At 41.4% G+C, this 14,338-nt stretch overlaps 1 protein-coding gene across 4 annotated transcripts in view; it reads left to right on the forward strand.

Moving 5' to 3' along the window:
• The window catches only part of lzts2a (leucine zipper, putative tumor suppressor 2a), a 43,517-nt gene extending 29,639 nt beyond the window's left edge, over nucleotides 1-13,878 (forward strand). For all 4 annotated transcript variants that reach the window (XM_068327524.1, XM_068327521.1, XM_068327525.1 and 1 more), the window contains 7 exons: nucleotides 6,713-7,357; nucleotides 8,001-8,651; nucleotides 9,053-9,175; nucleotides 9,474-9,620; nucleotides 9,867-10,364; nucleotides 10,806-10,910; nucleotides 11,057-13,878. In XM_068327524.1, coding sequence (XP_068183625.1) covers nucleotides 6,746-7,357; nucleotides 8,001-8,651; nucleotides 9,053-9,175; nucleotides 9,474-9,620; nucleotides 9,867-10,364; nucleotides 10,806-10,910; nucleotides 11,057-11,239 — 2,319 coding nt within the window. In that variant the 5' untranslated portion in view covers nucleotides 6,713-6,745 and the 3' untranslated portion in view covers nucleotides 11,240-13,878. The remainder of the gene's footprint in view (nucleotides 1-6,712; nucleotides 7,358-8,000; nucleotides 8,652-9,052; nucleotides 9,176-9,473; nucleotides 9,621-9,866; nucleotides 10,365-10,805; nucleotides 10,911-11,056) is intronic.
• Nucleotides 13,879-14,338: the final 460 nt, after the last annotated feature.

The raw sequence follows: 14,338 nt of genomic DNA on the forward strand, positions 1-14,338 counted from the left end.
TTAGAGGATGCGTAGACATTGAAAACTAATAAAAAGTTTGCACTTACTTGTTGATTAATGGTCATAGGTAAACGGTGGTACATATTGTACAGTAGAATGAAATTCAGATTGAACTTGGCCATGTGCTTTGCACAATGTGCATGCAGTCTCTGTCTATTTAGGCAGCAGATGCTCTCTGTGGAGGAGCTTATAGAACAACTCATGAACAACCACACTTTGTAAAAGTAACATTCCATACTCATAAATAAGAATATGATTGGCAGCTTCTGTTCCCAGATGACCAGCATGTATTCACAGGCTGTGTCGCTCCTTTCATGTCATTCAGTTTCACGAGATTGCAGGCTGCTCTCTCTGTCAACCCCCATGGGGTGTTCCTCTTCAGTCATGAGTGTTTGATGGAGAAAGAGGAGGAATCTAGGCTCTAGTCACCCCGCTCTCCAGCAGCCTCTCATGTCTGAATTGAGGCCAGATGCTATGAGATGCTAAGGAGCCAACATGTCCGCTGTCAGACTGTCAAACACTCACAAAACTCACTCACTCATTCACCCATTCACTCACTTTTTCCCCTCCATCCTTCCATCCTTTCCCACTCGTCCTGTCTCTCCATTTCATTTCACCCCGTTTGTTAAAATGTGGGACTCTGCTGCCAGTGCGCTGCTTTCAAACCAAAGAAGTGGCTAACATTTGAAACAGCAACAAGTTGATTTTTTGGAGCTGTTAGCATTTACTCAGACTGTAGAAGCTTTATCTGTCCTTTGTGTAAGGACAGAAAACCCAGTTTAAGCATGTCAGAGCTCTGCATTAGCCTGGATGATAGAACTCACAACTTTTGTTCAGCGACAATGTCGACCATGATCCTTTGCCAATGAGGACAATATCTTCCTGGTTTGAATGAAAGGCCTTTTGGCACTACGGCAATGGGCTAATGAGGGCTGAGTAAATCTGCATGCATTTATCGATCGCAGTCACAGTGAGAGGGATGTGGGGGATATGTGACAGTGAGTGACCACTCACGTATAATTGGCTGCTCATTGTGTTCGAATAGAAGCACACTGTATTATGACCTCAGGTCATCTGGCTGAACATAAAATTCTTCTCTATTTTACAGTGGCATAGACTGAATTAATTCCAGTAACGTTTTCTGTACTGTTTGAAGTTTTATTTTGGCGCTTCAGCAAGGAAATGCATAACAAATAAAAGTCTGAGTAGATGAGATGCGGACTGATTACCCTGGTGAGGTGCCCTGTGTGTCAGCGCACTGCTGCCTTCCTTCTACTTGTCGATTTTCTTTTGTCAGCAGTGGTCGAGGACTAATGTGACTCATTTCACCAGGTGATTTTCTCCCTACTTCAGTCATTTAGTCTTTGTCATTTTTTAAATAATTGGTTCTGTTTCTTTCTTGCCTGTTGATATTTTTGCCCTCTCTCAAGCCATGATGTGATAGTTTTATGTTTTCTACCTATTGTTCTGGTCTTTCAATTTAGTATATCATTCCAATTTAGTATATGTATTACTTCAGCTTGGGTTTGCATTTGATTAGTCACACTGCAGTGCTGTTGTTAAAGATAGGGCAGTTTTGTAAAGGGCTCTGTTGTAGGAAAGGGGGGATGGAGAAGGAAAGAGTGACAGGAGAACAGTGTAGCAAAAATACAGCATAGGAAGCTAGGAAGAGGGGAAAGGGATGTAAGTGAAGAGTGTGCGGAACAGGAAAGAGGGATGAAAGAGGGGAAGGAAGTGAAAGACCTGAAAACACACCCCAGGAATATTTTGCTATTACCATTAGTTTCATGTTAAGTTTAATTATCATTTTAAAGTAAATTTTTGCTTTGTCTATTGATTATTTGGCACTTCCTATAATTTTTTAACATCTTGTTTGTTTGGGCTTGGAGTATTGAGTTATTCTGGTATACTGGGGTGTTGTTGAAGGTTTTTGATATTGACTGCTGACTGATGTGTGCTACACTGATTTGTAAGTCCTTCTTTTGGTGTATTTTTGTTCACTGTTAGACACCATCTAAATGTTGGGGTGGTGCAAACAAATACATTATTGAAGCCCAATTTAGCTGTTTTCTTAAGATGTTTATGGCCATGTTCACAATCAGATCCATCCATCAATCCATCCATTTTCTTGAAGATGAGAGACCATAATCGTCTCGTCTTCATCCACTTTACAGGGGGTGCTGGTGCCCATCCCAGCTGGCCACAGGTCAGAGGGTTAGGGTTAGGGTGATCACTAGCGTATCGCGAGGCCACACCACAATTGCATGTTTATTTCTAGTTGAATGCCGCTTTGTGTCTTACAAGACAGTATTTCAGATTAACTTAAACTCTGGTAAATATGTACTTAGATCAGAAATGATCCTTCACATTAAATCTTTTGCTTGTGGGATCTTAAGGTATTTGAACTCTGACAGTTTCGTGGCCAATAATGACCAAATATAGCTGCCCAATTCTATGAAAAGTTCAGGGGTCTTGGATCTGGTGTTGGAATTCCACAAGACCCTTGAACATCACCCCCACCCAGCCTGCCTTTGTGGTCTCACCTCTCAACCCACTTCTTTTTCTGGTGCTTCATGACTACTTTGTTAACTCTGTTCTGAGGCAAGCCGTGTCCGGAAAAGCTTGGAGGTTGTGTGCGACTGCTAAGGGTGATCTATGGGCATCTTCTTCGGAATACTGGATTATTAACAGACCTATCATGATGAGATTATTTCCCCATCACCGACCCCATAACTGGATATTGTTGGGTAACTACCTGGCAACATCTTTCTTACTCATTCCAAGCCAGCTGGTATCATGTGGTTGGTGAGGACAAACAACCTCTTGGTCCATGGACAGTTCATGTTCGGAGGAGTGGGGCTGTCTTGAAACCATTAAGTATCATTTAATAGTTTCAGAATGTCAGGATACAATGCTAGGTGGCCTCAGGTTGACCCCATTATAGCTGAACTGTATTGCAGTTTATTTTTAAACATCAAATCAAATGCCTCACTGAGAGAAACGCCTCATGAAAGACTATCACAATAATTTCAGGCACTTGAGATGGTTTCTATTTTTAGTCATGGCTGTTTTTTGTCTGCCTGTCTTGTGCTCACAGCAGAGAAAGGATGAGTGTAATGATGAAGGTACAGGAAGCGGTGAGGGCAGGTTGAGCAATACTAAAAGTTTTGTTTTTTTTCATTTTGTCAGAGGAATGCAGCTAAGAAGGGGAGGAGAGGAGGGCTTCAATAACTTTTAGAAACATCGAGAGAGCTACATCACTGTGGGAGATTAACTTTAAGGATTTGTTGCCTGAGTAGCCAGAACAACACAAAGGTCCTTAGAAGTCACAGCAGTGGGTGGACAGAATTACGCTACCTCCCCTTTACTCATCAGGGGGTCACGAGGGTAAGGGCTTTGGGGTCACAGTTGATGGTCACAGAGGGTTGTTAATTCTATTATCGCTGCCTTTAGAGGTCCTTGTCAAAGCTAGGAGTGAAGGAGAGGTGGGGACTCAAAATAAAAGGTGGAAGTAGGTTTTGTTGCTTTATTATTTTGTCATAGTAAGCATCGTGTACCTTCCTATCACTTTGTGGTTGACCTCAACCTCTGTTCAGGACATCAATTCCTCCTCACTTTGAGGACATTTCTTTCCCAGTTGTGAGTCATACATGCAATACATCAATAGAAAGTCAAAACCTAAACCTAACCCATCCTGTCCTAATTACCCTTGCAACATGCCGCATTTGTAGAAACACCAATTCTGCCTTTGTAGGTTTTATACAGGACAGTGAGCAATGGACTTACTTCAACAGGTCATATAAAAAAGACTAAATCTCTGAAATCTCTCAAAAGATCAAATGTCAGGAATTACCAAACCCGCGGACTCACTATTGAGGACTAGTTAGAATAAAACATAAAATTTCTCCACAGTTCCTCATGAGGCGCTGCATGATATCACCTAAAATCCCTACAGGCTGTTTTTCTTCCAAATATGAGGCTGCATTATGTGTTTTTCTGTGTCTACTGTGTCACAGTCAGGGTTAGATTGTGGGATTTTCGACTGTATTGGACCACCTACTGTCTTGTCGGCATCATTGCCTCCTCTGTATTCTTTGGCTACTTTCTGATTCCTGTATTTTCCAATGTTCATATCCAATGCTTGCATCTTACAGGTTAGGTATGCATGTCATTGAACAAAGTGTCAAGGCAGAAGTGGTCAAACCTGAATGCACTCAAAGGAAAATAGGAGTAATGGACCCTTTTGTGGTGTTGTCTTGTACACAATTTCAGGTCCTACATACTTTATGACCTCTGCAGACTTGAAGTCACAGCATGTATTCTGTGTTCACTGACTGTTTGGGAAAGTAACAACAAAAAGGTTGACAAAGAGCATCAGTGTGCTTCCCAAAAGTGTCTTTGTATTGCTGAAGAGGGTTTAAAAACTCTTCCTCTCACAGTTTCTTTATATCTGAATTGAGTTGCTTCTGCTGATGAGCATGTACTGTACACTTCACACAGTGAAAGCAGTGCTTTATTTTGAGGCAAACCTTTGAAACAAACACGTTTTGGATGACATTTTAGAAAAGTGTCCGGACATACAATTGGTCAACCACTTTTATTATAGATAGTGACTAACCGAGATGTTGAGAAAATTAGGCGAAATTTTAATCCAAATACCTTGAATACATTGAGGATTTACTGAAAATGACATATTATTCCCATTTGTGAATTGTTTCCACTCCTTCTCTCATGTGGATATTTGGAACAGGTATGAAGACTGGTCAGCTATTGGTGGAACGACACTTTGTTCTAGAGATGCAAGCATTCTTTGTAGAGTATATCAGACTCTGGTGTAACAGCGACTTCATGTGGAGCATGCCGAACATGAACATAGAAGGAGCTGTTTTGCATCATTAATGTGTTTTGTTTGTGAATGTGAAGGAGTTACAGTCTGATCTAATCACTCCACCAAATTCGATGGCATAGTTTCTAACACTTTCTTTCATCAGAAGATTTTGCAGATGTGCTTTTGACACATGATTTTAGTGTGAATGTTTATGCATGGGTTTGCTCCATAGCTGGATTATTCCTGTTGGCCGTGGTGTGACAGACTGAGGATTCATGTCCCGGCGCCGTCTGCTCAGGCAACTATCACTAAAAATACTGTCTATTTGGTAGACATAAATCGCTGTTGTGTTAAGTCGTATCCACATATCACACCCTAAAAATAGAGCCGTGACCGAGATAGGCCGTTATTAATTTCTTCAAAAAATGTTTCATAGGTGTATGAGCATTGTGCCCGGGAGTCTTTTTCATTCCGTTAGAAGTTAAGCACCAATGACTGCTCACCAAGTTTACTCAGGAACATTAAAACAGCTTCAGACTGGTGATGAAGACCATGACTCATTCTGTCTGCTTCATCCTCAGTCTTTTCTCCTACTGCCTTGTTAATGACATTGACGATTTTCAATGGTGTCTCCAACATTATATTGAGTATTTAACAATGAAGAGTCTTTCCTGATGAGATGAGTCTGTGGAGAAATGTATCAAATGAGCAAATCATGTGAGAGCAAACTGACCTAAAAATCAATAGATAATTTGGCTTAATTGTTATGAAGAAGTTTGTTTGTATGGACTTTAAGTAAATATGTCACAGTTGGATAATAAAAATATTGATTGTTTTTTATTTAATCATTTTAATGTACATTTCAAAGTTGATGATAAAACATTTAGAGCTATAATTCACAGCTGACAGTAAAGTAATTTACAATTAAATGTCTTCACAAATTACATTAGCGACATCCAGCATCTCACTGGGGTGTACCCAAAATATGTTACATCTACAGTAATGAATGAGTGATGTAATGAATGAGTAATGTAATGTAATGAATGAGTGTACATAATAAAATGAAAGACAACACAATATTGTTCAGCAGCTTCAGATTCAGGGCTTTTGAATTTTGCATCGTTGCTCACTGTCAGACTGTCCTGGTTTATAGCAAAGACTTAGTTAGCATTATTAGAAACACAAGTCAAACTGTCAAGGGTTTCTCCTCCTATTTATTGCAAACACGATGATGTTTAGTCTGATGTTGACTTCTTTGTGTAGAATCTTAATTGTTAGTCCAAAACCTAACTTTTACAGCAAAAAGCAGGAGAAGCAGATAAATATCTACCACTACTTCTAATGTATTGATGTTTTGTGTGGCCTGCTGTAGTTGCTGTTGTAGGTTACATTCAGGCAGCAGACATGTGGAATAGAAGAAACCACCACGTGTGACTGATGGAATTAATGATGCTCTGTTCTGAACCATTTAGGTGGACTCGAAATCATTAACATCATTAGTTGGAACAATCCATTACCTTTTAAGTCATTTTTTTTTGTTTCTGCAAATTTTAAGCTGATGTGATTACTTAAAGATGTTTGGTTAGCAGAAGTCAGTTTTGACTAGGTTGTCTTTGTGTCTTTGTGTGTGGCTGTACACCGCCTGATGAATGGTGCCATCACAGACTCTCATTGCTTCAGCAAACTGAACTGGATCCTATTTCTATACCTGTTATGTGTTGTGATTCCTGTCTACAACAGTTTTTGCCTTATAAATGTGTTCAAAAAGGCTGATTAAATTATTAGGGAGAACTTCTTTAAATTTCTGAAGAAAGACTAACTAATCAAAACAAGAAAATCTCCATGTGTTGCTTGTGTGAATAAAAAATGTCTTTTTCTCTTTAGAGAGCGTGGTGTGTCTGACACTGTCAGAGTGCCATGGCTCTTGTACAGGCACTACCTGTGACCGTGACTGACCATCCCAATCCAGGTCTTGACGTCCAGCAGTGTCGGCCACGAACATCCCACTCCCCCTCAGGCCCCTGTCCGGGCCCCTGTGGACCGTGCAGCTCTGGGACAGCGATGGGTTCGGTCAGCAGTCTCATATCAGGCCGGACGTACCAAGAGAGACACTGCCGAGCCGCCAGCGAATTTACCAAGTCACGGCGTTCCATGCCGGCCACCAGTTGCTTCCGCCTCCAGGATAACACCCTCCGCAGCGGGAGCTCCCTCGAGCAGCTGCTGGTTATCAGCAACAATTCCCACACCCAGGTTCTGCCTCCACCACTACCCACCAAGAAGCAGCCCCGGCCTGGTAACGCTGCCGTTGCGGGTGGTGGGACAGTTGCTGGAGCAGTAGGGGGTAGCGCGAATGGAAACTATGGTCATGTGAGTGGTGAGCTTGTAGTTGGAGACTGGAATGACAATGTGGTGCCAGCAGCTACAAGCCCCTGCAGTGATTCAGAGGACCAAAGAGATAACAGGACTCTGAATGAAAGCATTGGAGGGCCTCCTCCCAAACTCATCCCAGTGTCTGGACAGTTAGAAAAGGTAAGACCACCGGATTGTAAAATTGCTTTAAAATTGCTACTAAGTATTCCAAGCTGTAAATACTGTCTTTTTTTCTCTCTCTTCTTCTTGATCCTGTGATGTACACTATGCTAATGAACTTCTCTGTAGCATCAGCATGAGTTTTACAGCAGAATGCTTCAGCTGTCTAATAGGCTATTTATTTTTATTGATCCAGAGGAAAGCTTAATAACTGGTCTGGCAGGCACAGATGGATCATTTCACAGTTACTCACCTTGATCAAACACCGTGATCGATCTCAATGTTACACTCAGTGATGCCTTTGACCCTTGAGGAAGATGGTTAAAGAAAATGTCCACAAACCATGTAACCTGGGGAGCTATTACCACCTCTTTTTTGTCTACTTTCTTGTCTCTGCCTTGTAATTGGATTTCTCTTTTCTCTCATTTCTCTTGTTCATCTAGCTATCATTTATGTTTGAAAAACATTTTTTTGAAAAATCAGTGAATAAATTCCATGTCCATCCATCCATTTTCCTGCAGATGTCCACTGTCACTTAACCGCCAGCTTATCACTAACCCCTCTCTAAAGAATTTTATTTATTCCATTACTAATTAGTATCATCAAGCTTTTATCATACTTATGTTTTATTTTGTACTTTCAGAACATGGAGAAAGTCCTGATACGTCCTACAGCGTTCAAACCTGTCGTTCCCAAGAATCGTCATTCTGTGCAGTACTTGTCACCGCGGCCAGGGGGCAGCAGTTTGTCAGAAAGTCAGGCTAGCCTCAACCTCCTGCTGCCCCTCAGAGGACCCAACAGCACAAGCGGCACAGCCGGCGTAGGAGGAAGCAGTAGTTCCAGCTCTGAAGGGAAGCGCTGCTCCTACACCGGTGGCCGCAATGCTCGCAGCAGCCAGTCCTGTTCTATGTCGGACTCAGGGAGGAACTCTCTCTCAAGCCTCCCTACTCACAGCAGCACAGGCTACAGTCTGGCCCCGAGTGAGGGTTCCAGCTCCGGGGGCCATGTGGAGCCTGGGTCAGGCCTGGGTCAAACCACTTCAGGTGTAAATGGGGGTCATGGCTCCACTAACTCAGACAGTGGACGCTCCTCGTCCAGCAAGAGCACAGGATCTGGGTCCCTGAGTGGGCGCGGGCAGCCCCTGTCAGACAGTGGGTCCTGTGGGCATTCGCCACCCCCCGTCGAGGGCTATGAGGCAGTGGTGAGGGAGCTGGAGGAGAAGCTAAGGGAGCGAGAGCTGGAGCTTCAGCAACTCCGGGAGAATCTGGATGAGAATGAGGCGGCCATCTGCCAGGTGAGACGTGATGGTTTGACTCGGGAACAGGTCGGCCATTCCTTTACCTGACAACGGTGTTTTCAGGGTGTGAAAATGTTAACTTAAGAAAATGGGTTCCAAGGTGTAGTTTTTTGGAAAATGTCACAATTATTACAATTGTGTAAACTGGTACAATGCAGCTGTTCCAGTCGTATCCTCACGTGGACAGAAAAACTGTACAACAGATGACAACGAAAAAACAATATTTGTGCTAGAGACTCTATTGAGTTTATTAATGCTTCTTCAATGTTGATTTACTGCACAAGGTCTGAGATCTTATTCTGTGCTGTACTATTAAAAAGTACACTGCCAGCTACTGGCCTGACATATATACTACAGCTTTTCCAGATCAATAATATGACTTTTTTTTGTTTTGAAAGGTCTATGAGGAGAAGCAGCGGCGCTGTGAAAGTGAGATGGAGGAGCTGAGACAGAACTGTGCAACAAAGATGAAGCAGACTTCTCAGAAGGCCCAGAGGGCTCAGCAGGTGCTACAGTTACAGGTACACTGGAATATTTAAAAATCTCAAAACATTTATACAAAAATTGGCTGATCTGTGTAGGGGAACATTGCCTGTCATGAATCTATCAATCTATTTAAGAAATGCTGTAGGTTACTCTAGCATTTAAAAATGAACCTGTACGAATAAATCAGTTATGTGGCATTATTTATGCTTTATGCTAGTTTTGTTCAATGCTTTAGTCAGGAGTCTTTGAGGCTGCATTCGTCTAATATCTCATGTGTTTTATTATATAAGACAAATGTCACACAGGGATTTAATGTGACCTTTGTGTTGTCAGGTATTTCAACTACAGCAAGAGAAAAAGAAACTGCAGGAGGACTTTGCCTCTCTGCTGCAGGACAGAGAGACGCTGGAGCAGCGGTGCGCTACGATCCAGAGGGAACAGACCCAGCTGGGACCACGTCTGGAGGAGACCAAGTGGGAGGTGAATCAGATCTTTCTCCTGCTTTCTCTGTCTCTGAGAAACTACTCTGATTGAAAGACATTAAGTCAAAGGTGACAGAGGTAATATGTTTAAACCCACCCCATAAGTCTTTGAGCTTGTGGGGTGATTTGACTGGTCAAATCCAAAATGTCGGTTATTAAGCTGCCAGAAATAGAAAGTTTGCTCTGTCATCAGTGTTTCACCTCTCTCTGTGTCTCTATCTCTATAACTTCTGTGTCCTTTCAGGTGTGTCAGAAGTCAGGAGAGATCTCTCTACTTAAGCAACAGATGAAGGAGATCCAATCTGAGCTCAGCCAAAAAGCTGGAGACATTGTTGTGCTGAAGGCCCAGCTGAGAGAAGCCCGTTCTGAGCTGCAAGCTAGCCAGGCTCGATCCCAGGAGGCCCAGGCAGCCGTCCGGACACGATCTCTGGAGCTAGAGGTCTGTGAGAACGAGCTCCAGAGGCGGAAGAGCGAAGCTGAGCTGCTGCGGGAGAAGCTGGGCCGCGTGGAAGAGGAGTCAACACGTCTCCGTGATGCACTGTCCGCTCATACAATCGCAACCATGAAGGGGCAGTGCATGAGCCTCCCCCTTCAACAGGGCAGAGGCGTGGGAGGAAGGGGCGGGGCCAGTCCCTGTGTGTACCGTGACGGAGAGGAGACTCACCTGATGTGGGGAGGAGAGAGTGATGAAGCCAAAGCTCAGAGGCACAACACAGAGACCGTTTTGGGACTCAAGCAGCAGGTAAACAAGTCACTGCACCAGAGCAAAATATGTTCTTTTCCCTTTTTCCAGACTTACAGTTATTGCTTTGTAGATTCAACTTTTACTAAAGAAGAATTTGACTAATGTATTAAAATATGAAGCATTGCCACAGATGAAACTACAAAATGCATGTACAGTAAAGCAGCACTTGGACTAATAATATCATATACATTATAATAATTGGTTTTAAATCTGATTAAAATTGAGGGTCTCTATTTTGAAAGGCCAATATGCAGTTTTTATTATAACACATTTGTACTTAAATAATATTAATATATTGATATTTTAATATTTTTGGAATGTGAGCCTTTGTCAAGGAGTATATGAGACTGTGATCTGACGTTTACTTTTGTAAAGAAGCTAAATGCATCTTCCAGCACTGCAACTGAGCTCTTTGTGTGAAACTTTCTTTTTCCTCAGGTGGACAGGCTGAAGGCTGAACTCCTGTATGAGAGGAGGACCAGTGAGGAGCATCTGTCACGCTTCGAGGAGGAGAGGAGGGTGTGGCAAGAGGAGAAGGAAAAGGTACGAAGGAAAAGATTTTGGTCTGTCTCGATTGACTTAAATTTCTGTTATTTTCAATAAATGATACATCATTAAGAAATATAGGACTGCTGCACAGATTTAAAGCTTACTGTCTTTCTTCCTGCTTACTCCCACCCACCACCCAGGTAATCCGCTACCAGAAACAGCTGCAGCAGAATTACATCCAGATGTATCGTCGGAATCACGACCTCGAGCGTGTGATGAGGGATCTGAGCATGGAGCTGGAGAACAGGGACATGGAGGACTACGAGGTCCACAGTGGCAGCAACGATATCCACTTTGAGGAAATAACCGCCACTGAGATCTAATATAACAGACACAGTAACATGTGCACAGAACAAACGAAACACAACTCACAGTAATTCTGAACAGCGATCTTCTGGCTGGATTGTGCATCTTCTACATCTTTACTTGGAACCTGAACAAACATTCACAGTCAAAAGGGAGATATCCAAATGGTGCATTCTTACCTTCTGCTAACAGACATGCACTGCAATAAATCCTTATTGTATTGGCGTCCTTCCCAGCGCTTTTAATGGGTCTTACTCAACTACAAAGCCAGCACAAAGATTTCTTTCCTTCTGTGGGAGTAAAAGCAGTGAAAAAAGTTTTTCTTTCTCAGACCTCATTAAAATCAGGGTATTGAAAATTGACTGGAAAGCAAAAAAAAAGGTTAATACATGCACAGCAGTGTGGTCAAAGTGCAGTCACTCCTGGTGACCAACCTCTATATAATAATAATGTATCATGGCAGAATTTCCATTTAAAGTTTACTGTTACTAATGACCTCACCATCTGTTAAAACTCATGCTCCACACAACAAGAACTTCAACGTTTGTCCTACTAAGTCATTACTAAAGGACAAATAGGAAAAGTATCACAATGTCCACCGTTTATAATTTATGCGGTTCAACAGTTAATTTCATGTTGCAGACTATAAAAGGAAAAGATTTTTAGAAGAATGTAGTGTGTTGATCTGTCCACAGATATGCAGTATAAATGGTCATCATCAGGTGGTCAACAAGGGAAGTGTGGGATCACTTTGCACAACATTCCCACGCGGTTTTTCAGGATGAATCAATTTTTGCACAGCTAACCACTAAATTAAACCTAAGTAGTGTTGACATTTGATTCTTGATATGTCAACATGTGGACCTGTTTGTCTCTCAGTATATCAGTCCTGTGACTCATCAGGCTGTATCCTTCCTTCCACCAAATGTTGTTTAGCATTGGCTCCAGTACTTTCATGATCCTACACTCCATTAAGTTGTTGGATGGAAATATAGCTCATTTACATGATAAGGCAAGGTTTGACATAGACATTTCACACATATGTAGCATGACAACTTTCACTGGACCTGATGATTTTTCTCTTTCTCCCTTTGTCTCTACAGCTGCTCTTTCTTTCTGTGTCCATTTAAACTCCACTATTTTCACAAAAGTGAAAAACAATTCAGCAGTCAGCATCAGGAGACTGAAAATGGGGCATACTCTTCCAGTGTGATCATTGCAGCACTGAATCACCAAGAGATTTCAGCAAGTGTTTGAACTGTGGACATGCTTATTCAGAGTTTCCATTTATTCCCCCCTCATTTCCATTAGAGTTCTTTATTTAGCTTTTAGCATCCCAGAGCTACAAATCACTTTTAAATTCTTCCTTGTATCCTCAAGCTATTATATTCACTGGCTGCTTCAAGATAACATTAGTGATATGTCTGCATGTCTTCCATCAGATTTCAGAATCTGTTCAGATACAAATTTGCAGTTGCTGTAGCACTGAATGTCCTGGCAGGCTGACCGTTATCACAGTTTTAAGTATAAACTGGTCAGGCGCGTGTAAATATTTGAATATGTGTTTTTTTCTGTTGTTTAATATGCAGAGGCGTTTGGCACACTGAGCATAGTAGATGTGTATGGAAATAGGTAGCGGGCTGAGAAGTTTTATTTTACAGAAAGTCTATATCAAGGAATTACAGTTAAAAAGGAGATCTATATAATGGAGGAGATGTTGTATATTTTTATATATATGGCACATGGAGATATTTTGTTGTACTGGGTATACACAAACATCAATTATAAATGGAGGCAGCAGCATAGAAGGAGTGCACATAATACTGTAATGCATGAAAGTATGTTTACATTATACTAATCCCTGTGATGAACATATAGTCCAACGACTACAACGAGGAGTAGTTTGGAGCTTGTCTGCTCAGTTTCGACCTGTCGTCTCCATTTAGATTGATCTTTCATGAATACTGTATATCACACCGGTTCATGTGTGTGTGTTCCTTGCTGGGTTTACATGCACCTCATGTGTTTGATTTCTTCTTTACGATGAGGGTGGTGTTGATGCCAACCAGGAACATCTGATTCTTTCTGCAGTTGAACCCCTTTCAGGAATTTCTATATGTGATCAGTCAGTATCTAGCATGGCATTACTACTTTCACTGTGGTTGTAGATTTTTTTGAAGCACTGTAAGTCATAAATCGTTACCATAAAGCCATGGGTGGCGACATTAAACGGAACAAGTTGTGTTTTTCAAACCATCTTAAACCTGATGACGGTTACTTACTGAAAATACAACACAGGTAAAGATTAGCAACAAACCAGCTTCTTCAGTATCTGCATCCCAGAAATCTTCGCTTCATATCTTTTCTCTTCATTGATGCATAACCTTTTTCTGTGTAAATATGTAAAACACTAAATATTATAACAGAGTGACATCGTCCTTTATTTAGACAAATATCTATTTCAAATGTAGCCACTGTGACTAGACCAAAGCAACGTAACACATTTCTTTATTGTGGCATTTTTCTCATCCTTTTGTGTTCATTTGTATGTTTACTTACGCTGTGTCTTCAGTAAGTCATTAAGTATGTAGTTGTCCATGAATATTTTGTGTAAAAATTATTGTTTTTAATTAAAGAAAAATCTGTCACACCTTCAGTCGCCTGTTGATTTAGCAGCCTGTTTTGTTTTTATTGCCTGAAAACATTAAGGACACTAGCAAAGCTTTTATTGCATTAAAATCCATATTTGAAATAAGTCAAAGGCATAGTCACTCTCCATTTAAGCTATAAATGTAATTAAAGTTCTGAACTGAAACGTATCACGTTGAGATTTCTCACATTGAAACCTCATTTATGGGAGCTTTCCCACTGCAGAATAATGCACTAGGTACACGACACTGACTTCACTTTGCTGTCTATAATACATCCTCTAACCCACTTTAATTTAAAGTATGCCTCTAGCCTCTTCTATTCCCATTGACTTGTCTTTTTCAAGCTTATTCACATGTTCGCATCAGCTCAGACCACAGTGTTGTGTAATCAAGCCTCTAAAGTAGCGGATTTCTACAGAGCATGAACTAAACCAGATAAATACTGCACAAAAACACTGAGCAGTA

This window comes from Antennarius striatus, chromosome 11 (genome assembly GCF_040054535.1).
Source record: "Antennarius striatus isolate MH-2024 chromosome 11, ASM4005453v1, whole genome shotgun sequence".
Classification (NCBI taxonomy): Eukaryota; Metazoa; Chordata; class Actinopteri; order Lophiiformes; family Antennariidae; genus Antennarius; species Antennarius striatus.